General features: G+C 46.0%; 1 protein-coding gene across 1 annotated transcript; it reads left to right on the top strand.

Annotated features, from left to right (window-relative positions):
• Positions 1 to 1,604: 1,604 nt before the first annotated feature.
• On the top strand, positions 1,605 to 3,025 carry LOC103778338 (zinc finger protein 239-like). Its single transcript, XM_008945924.1, has 2 exons — positions 1,605 to 1,656; positions 2,106 to 3,025. The coding sequence occupies exons 1-2, from the start codon at positions 1,605 to 1,607 to the stop codon at positions 3,023 to 3,025; spliced, it is 972 nt and encodes a 323-aa protein (XP_008944172.1).
• The last annotated feature ends 5,369 nt before the right edge of the window (positions 3,026 to 8,394 follow it).

Raw genomic sequence — 8,394 nt, 5'->3', positions numbered from 1 at the left:
TTCTCAGCAGAGGTGAAGTCGGGAGCGCTGTGGGGCTGTGGAGAGCAGCTTCCCTTTGTATATCAGCTTGGAACTGCTGGAAATGATCCATCTGCAGGGGTGGTCCACTTCAGCATTCAGCACATATTTAAAGTACAAACCCAGATTATTAACTTTTAAGCCTTTTTTTTTTTTGCTAAGCCTTCTTTTTTACTTATATGATTAATTTTTTTCTTTGTGGCTCTGCAGTTCAAGGTTGCAGTCCTTCTGTTTCACTTGCTCCCTTTCTTTCTGTCCAACTTTGCTACATAGAATAAACAGACTTCAAGACCAGTGTTTTTGTAATCACTTGTATCCAAGGTCCAAAACTTCCCCTCAGCTGAATTGTCTTCTTAATTCTGACACTATCTAATCCCTTTTTACCCATTACCTGTCATTAAATAGATGTTGGTGATGGATGAGGTGGTCGAGGACCAGGCACCCATCAGTTAACAATGTTGGTTTGCACCAGAGCCCATCTGTCCACTTAGTTAATTCCATCTGGAGTTTCCATCCCATCTTGTCAAGATGCATTGATTGTCCAGAAATATTGGTAGCTTGAAGCAGAGTACAGGGACTATATTTTTGTGGTGATGAAAAGTAGTATTAAGTACATAGAACAATTAAAAGGGGGAAGAAAAGTAATGTCTTAAATACTTTAAAGGTATTCCCATAAGTGATCTCAGCTTTAGCTGTGATACACATCAGTCTCTGGTCCTAGATCCTCCATATAGTGTCCTCTCCCCACCACTTTTGATTCTTAATGTGATTCTTAAAGAAAATGCTTTTCTTTCCATTGTATTTTCTTTGTTCCTCTGCATTTTTTCTGCAGCAACTGCCAATGCATGACCTTGTGATGCTAACTGTTCTTGCTTACCATTTGTCTGGTTTTGGTCTTAAAATAGTAAATACTGAAGGAAAAGTTCTTGTCTTCGGTGATGATGGCATTTGTAAGAGCAGCCTCCCCAGCAGTTGCATTCATGGTGGTTGTTGGAGCTCAGGAGGGGGTCCCCTGCTGATAGAATCCATCTGGAGTGGACGAGACATCAAATTGTATGGTTTGTTAGGGTTTGCCATCTCAGCCTGAGAGTCCTGGAGAAAAAAGAATAGATTAGGTAGCAAGTAAGAAAATCAGGTGCTGGTGACGGAAGAGCCATTTTCCATTTAATAATAATCCTGGGAGAATAATTAGTCTTTTGGTTGTCATTATCAAAGAATAGTAAGTATGGTGGGGTTTTGCTCTTTGCTTCCACCTGTATCTATTATTGCTGTCAAGCAATTCTGGGTCCAGCTTGTCTGGTGTATGTCCCAATGGATATCACTTATCAGAAGAGGGGCAACCTTGAATCTCCTTTAAGGAAAGTATCTGACACTAGATACCTCAGTAGTTCACAGGATGTCCATAAATGTTTGTCACTCAGCTGACTCCATTCTTTTATGCTACTACTCTGCTTGTTCCCCGTATTCAACAGGGACAGTAAATTTTAAGACATTTGACAAAGCTCTTGCTGAATATTCAACTAAGATTACTTTGTTTGCTTTTGTAAGAAGGATTCCCGATTGCTGACCTTGACGTAACTGCCCAGATGAACCAAGAAGAAGAACAAGATCATGAGGCCTTGGAGGAGACATACAGGGGTGAGGAACAAGTTAGATAAGCCTATAAACACAGAGCAAGCAAAGTACTCTTTGAGCTGCCTCAGTGTTATTTAAGCCACCTTATTTCATGCAGCTTATACTGAGATCTGCTCTTTCCCCCTCAGGGCAGGCAGATGGCCTGCCTTTGTCAGCCTGCTCTTAGGAGTGTGTATAAGAAGACAGAATATTAAGAAGACAAAATGTGAAGATTTCTTGGGGGCAAGGAGACACTTCTAGCATTGCCCTTGGCTCTGCTGTTTGTGGCACATCTGTTCTGGCTCACATGACAAGGCCATACAACTTCTCCTGCACCTATTTTTCCATTTGCTCCCAGTCTTCCCTTTACTGCTTCTCCTACACGCTGCAGATGAGGCTCCCTAGGAGAACACCTTGCCTCTTCTTTCCTGTGCCACTTCCCGGTGAGAATTACAGTCATACTGTTTTTCCAGGTGGTGAGCTAGGTCCCCTTCCAGATCACCTTGCAAGCACAGATCTACAGGACCTGTTGGTAGTGAGCTCCAGAGCAGAAGAGGAAGAGTTTGGGGACACCCATGGAAGTCAGCATGGTTCCTCAGAGGTTCATCAAGATATCCGTGAGGAGGAAGAGGAGGCTACGCTGCCTTGCTCTGATCTCAGCCTGGTGAAAAGGCCGGAGAGAAGGGTGGTGGCAGCCTCCCGGCGCGCCCCTCGTGCAGAGCGGCCCACCATCTGCTCTGAGTGTGGCAAGGGCTTCAGTCGGAGCATCCACCTCATCCAGCACCAGCGAATGCACACCGGGGAGCGCCCGTTCCTCTGTGGGGAGTGCGGCAAGGGTTTCAGCCAGAGCTCCCACCTCGTCCAGCACCGGCGGGTCCACACGGGCCAGAAACCCTACACCTGCGCCGAGTGCGGGAAGAGCTTCAGCCAGAGCTCAAATCTCCTCAAGCACCAGCGCATCCACACCGGGCTCAAGCCCTACGTGTGCAGCGAGTGCGGGAAGATCTTCAGCGACAGCTCCACCTGCATCAAACACCAGCGCATGCACACGGGCGAGCGGCCCTACAAGTGCCCAGCCTGCGGGAAGAGCTTCAGCCAACGCTCCCACCTCCTTCAGCACCAGCGAGCCCACGACGGCGTCCGGCCTTACGCCTGCGGGCAGTGTGGCAAACGTTTCGGACAGAGCTCTGACCTCATTAACCATACTCGTACCCACACCGGTGAGAAGCCTTACAAATGCAGCCAGTGCGGCCGGGGCTTCAGTGGCAACTCCAACCTCATCAAGCACACCCGCATCCACACCGGGGAGCAGCCCTACCGCTGCGCCCGGTGTGGGGAGAGCTTCCGGTTCCAGCCCCAGCTGGTGCGCCACCAGAAGCACCACGCAGAGTAGCTGGTGGAGAGGAGGTGGCTGTGGGGACCGTAGGCAGCTACCCGCTATTGGGAAGACGCAGCTGCTCCCTGGACACATCATATTGGGCATGAATTTTGGGGGAGGGATCCCTCAGAGCCTTTTCTTCTGTGTGAATCTGTTTGTGAGCACTGTCCAGACACTTGAGCAGAGAGGGAGGCCGGTGCCAAATGAACTATTTCATGTTCACTGGGGTGCAGTGGTTGTTCCGAGCCCCTCTTTTGGGGATGGGGAAAAGAAAGGTGCTCATAGGGTACGTTCAAGACCAGAGAGGAATACATGGAGATGATCCACGAATCAGTGCCTTTTTCTGTTGTTTCTAGTGGGGAGTAATTTTTATCCCAGTTAAAACCAGTTGAAATCTGGACCGATTTTCTGTACAAGCTGCCTGGGCTTTACCTCGTGGTAAGGCCACAGCTTGGGATGACTGCTCTCCTTAGAATCCATATCTCCCACTTGACAGCATTCTTGCTTTCAGGTGGTGTTAGCATCTATTTTCTATTAACCCCCACAACGCCGTGCTGGCTGCCTGTCCGCACGTGTTCTGGGCGCGGCTGATGCTCTTTTGGGGCTACATCCATGGTACAGTGTTTTTACTGGGTTGTACAGTTATTAACAGTTCCCCAGATGACGTTGTTCACAGCTTAAACCTCAGCAGCAATTGAGTAAATTAATATCCTCATAGGTCTCTCTGATTTTGTTTAGGTACTTTTGTGGGTAGCACTTTATGAATGTTTTTATAAGGCTTTTAAAAGTATTTAGGATGAGTTTTTTAATTGTGATCTTCTAATTGTCAGTTGATGAACAAAAAAAGGATGATGTTTGAAAAATAAGCCATGTCAAACTTTGGATTTATATTAAATGTTAAACAGTTTTTCTTGCATAAAATTTTTAACTCAAACACTGCGTTTTTGAGTTGTTAATGATTACAAAGAGGCTATTATGACACTGATTTCTGGAATTTCTGTGATATTTTCACTAGTGGTTTTGACATCTTTAATAATGACTTTCTAAGGAGTATGGGGGAGGCAGGATTCTGAGAAAGCAGAAGGAACTGACCTCTGAAAAGATCTTCTTCACTTTGAGGAGGAAAATATTACTACTGGGAGTCTGTCCTTAAAAGGAATTCTAGCTCAGGCGACTGCTTGGTACGGGGGAGGAGAGAACTGGCAGTAATAACAAAGATGTTAATATCTCTAGCACGGATGTAATGAACATGGCAGCGTATACTGAAATGCCTGTTCCTCCCACAGAGCCAAACGGGAAGAAATCACAGGGTGCTTTAGGCAAGAAAATGAAGTGATATGCTGCAGAATTTATTTTCAGCACTGCATATAGACCTGATGCTAGTAATGAGCTTTCACATGGAGCCGAGCTCCCAAACAGGGGGTATCACGAAGGGTAAAGAGAACACTCAGCTTGAAGAACACAGGATCTCGAGGAAACAAGCAAGCTATGAGCAGAGAGAACGTGACTGGAATTACTGGCTGAGTAATGCAGATACACTCTGACCTCCTTCAGTCACCAAGGGCTGTCATAGAGGACAGCTTTGTGCCCCATTGGCAGTAGATCTGGTTTAAGTCATTTGGTCTCACTGTACTCCCACCTCCACCCCTAGGGCCTCGTGTGTTCAGTACCTGTTCACATGGCTGTGCCCTAAGTCAGATCCATAAGATGATCCACAGTTTTTAAGTTACAGACTTTGGAGAGTCCATTTTACACTGCAGTAGTCCAGTCTAGACCACAGCCTCCCAAGCAGCAGGGTACACACCACCGAGAGACTTGGTGTTGGAGAAGAACAGACAAGCCAAAGAGGAAATAAATAACATGGTCAGTGTTGCTGTTAGTTCCCAAGAAATACCTCATTTAAGATGTTAGTTACTTTCCTTCCTGTTTTAAAAATATGTTTCTGGGGATGACTATACTGAGGAAAGCCTGACACATGGCCTTTATTGTTTCTGCATTTCCCCAGCCCCTGTTGCCACAGTATGATAGAAACTACAATTCATTTCTGTGGTGCCCTTGCTGCACATACTGTTACAAAAAATGTGTATTTATTCTGAATGATAGTTCTCCTCCCTAAGCTGGCTGAAAATGTGCCTTGGAGTTTGACTATCAGCCTGCTCTGTACATTGGTGGGAGGAGCAAAGCAGAAGCAAGACAATGAACAGGATGGTTGCATCTACAGAGTAAAAGGTGGCAGGGGCACAGAAACCAAGCAGTATTAGCCAGGTGAACTCCTTGGCACTCTCCTGCTCTTAACGCTGCATCTGTTTATTTAAACAGATTTTAAAATTAGGCACATAGAGAACCTGGTGATGGGCATTACCTGCACCCAGTAAGTCTTCATACAGACACTGCTTCTGGGCAGCAGCTGCCCCTGTGCTGTGCCAGGCTTTTGCAGTGACAAGCCAGGACACTCCATGCTCTCTGTACCACTGTTACAGTCTCCCTAGCTCAAGCCCAGGCACAGCATACAATTCAGCTTAATGTATGGTTCCCTTACCTGGGGGTGGGAGGGCAGGAGGAGAGCTAAGCACCACCATGTGAGCACATTTTCTGTCCTACACCTTTCGTATTCTCTCTTAGTCATGCAGAAAGGTACAGAAAGAATGGGCAGTGGGCCATTTGGGACCAGCCTCAGGAAAGGCAACCAAAAATGCTGTGAGGACTTGACTGTAATTCTGCTGCATGATTTCTCAGAGATCTGGCTTCCATGTGGCAGAAATGCCAGGTTTCCATCTAAGTACACGTGGCCCGGACCATGTGTTGGTTTTGGTGTGCCTGTGCCCTAGTCTCCTAGACATGCAGCTCTCGCAGGGTAGCCTGGTGGGCAGCCTTGTTCAACTGGTGTTCCTTCAGGAGCAATTGGAGTTGTTGAATGCAGACTATTGCAAACAATTTTACTCCAGAATATAGAATATAGTACACTCATATGTTATGCAAGGAGATGATCGGGGCTGTGCACCCAGGTTCACTCCCTGGGGCTATATTACACACTGGTGTAGACATAACCTAAGGGTACTAATCAGCCAGGATGATCAATATGCATGCAGCATGTCTGTTGCCACTCGATGTGATGAAGCACACCAGCACATTCCCTTTCATTTTGCTCTTGTGCTTGAATTCAGTGCTTATCTGCAGGCAGCTGTTTTCCTTTTCGCCTTCAGGCTCTACCAGCTGCTTCATAAACACCACTGTCCTCCCTCATTATCTTAAACAGTTGGTCCAGTGTTTTGACCATGGATTTTTTCTACTTTTCCTGTTAACCAGAAGTAGTTTAATCACAAAATCGGTGTAACTGAGGTGCTCAAACAGGAAATCAGTCAAGCTTAGCTACCAAGGGCTGCTGCTTAATTAATTTGCCTGCAAGTAATGAGCTTTTCACAGAAGTATGTGGACCTCAGGTCTCCCCAGCAATACTTGGGATGCTACTCACACTCTTCCTGTCAAAGATCTTTGCAGGAGTACAAAACTGTGCTGCTGCTCCTCAAAACACATTTTGAAATGCATTCCATTCATGCTGCACATGCTCAAGTGTTGAACTTGTTGGCTTACAATTCATCTGAAATCCTCTAAAACCCCTTGTTGTTAGGAGCTCTGCAGCTCCAGGCTCAATTATATGATGCGGGAAGTTAGGACAATTAGGAAGTATTTCAGCTACAATGTAGCATCTTTGCTTAATTAAGAAGTGTCTCTCATCAGGATGACAGGTTGTCCATGGAGACTTCTTGATTACACAGCTCTGCTGCAGTCACTTTCCTTTTACAGCTACTCACAAGAACCAGCCTAAGCTGCATCTTATTCAAACTGGGGAGTGAAATTTTCCACTCAGGCACCATACCGGCCTGAACAGAAGGCAGCCTCAGATCTTTCTTCTCAGAAGTGAAGATGAAAAGTACTATATATAGATATATATATTTCTGTTAAAAAAAAACAAAAAAACAAAAAAACAACAAAAAAAAAACAACCAACAACCAAACAAACCACATTTCACTCGCCCAGTACTACTTAAAACATACCATAGGCTCCAACTCTGCCACCCACGCAAGTTCCATCACTTGTTGTCAGGTGAAGGCCTGTTTGTGCACAGGACCAAGTGCTCTCCAATTCTTCTTGGCAGCTCAGTTCAGCAAAGATGCAGGTTCCAAGCTGCACCCATCAGTTCTGGCTGCTGGGGGTACACAGGGTACTCTCTGCAAATTGGCTGCACGGGGATGTGTGCACAGGGATTTTGCTGATTTGAGCAGTTCTACTTTTGCAGAAATCCTGAGCACCAGACTGTGATGCTAGTTTCAGCTCAAGGTGCTGGGGATCCAAGTGCTGCAGAAAAACATTCCTGGTACCAGGCCCGCACATCCTTTCTGCACACACTTAGTAATGGGAGCCAAGTCCATGCACAAACATTTGTAGGACCTGCATTTTCAGCAGGTATTCCTCAAACTTCAACTGTGCAGGCCTATCCTTCAAGGTCTAAGATTGCCAAAAACTTGAAAGAGAAATCCAAAAAGACCTTGTATAGCTGGGGTAGTCTTTGTTTATAGTGATGAATAACATCACCCTTCTTGCAGAATCTTACTGATCTGCAGATGAGAGAGAGGTTCATATTCCCACTGCTGGGGATGCTGAGAGGGAGCTGCTCCCTAAGATAAGCCTACAGGCAGCAGCAGCAAGCCATGCTGGGCTATGCCCTCCCCAACAGGGCACAATCCTGCAGTGCCAGTGGGCTCTGGGCAGTTGTCTTTTGGCTGACTTGCTTTAACCCATACTTACCTCTACATCCTCCAGAGGCCCATTTGCATGGACCACAAGTGTCTTTCCTGTGATTGCACATGAATTTAGTGACAACAAATAGATGCAGTAGTCCTTAGGTAGGACACCGCAGCCTATCTATAAGGGGTAAAGCTTTTAGCTTTTTATGCTACAGTTTTACCTGATCTCCACCATACTGGATGTTGAAATCCTTGCCAAAATTTGCACTTCCAAGGTGAGGTGAGCAGGACTGCAGCCTGTAGGAACACACATTCTGGCTTTGCCAGAGTGAAAATCACCAATATGTTTTTTTAGATGGACTGGTGGAAACAAACTTGAGCTATAACCACATTGGATTTCTATCAGACAATAAGGACTAACTTAAATACCTCTTGTAGTAAGTGGTTCTGGGCCACTTCTGGCAATTTTTGTTCAGGCTCATTTCCACTGATTCAGAAGTGGCCCTGAATCTCAAGCATGTACCTGCAGCCGAGAGCTCTGGACCAACAGGGTCTGGACACAGAAGGGCCTTACCTGTATGAGGGATAACAAGAAGCTGATTATAATAAAAAGTTGCTGGTGGATGAGAAGCTCAGCAT

This window comes from Merops nubicus, unplaced genomic scaffold (assembly GCF_000691845.1).
Source record: "Merops nubicus isolate BGI_N331 unplaced genomic scaffold, ASM69184v1 scaffold15700, whole genome shotgun sequence".
NCBI lineage: Eukaryota > Metazoa > Chordata > Aves > Coraciiformes > Meropidae > Merops > Merops nubicus.
Note: the sequence above shows the minus strand (reverse complement) of the source record. Positions and strands in the feature narration are given on the sequence as shown.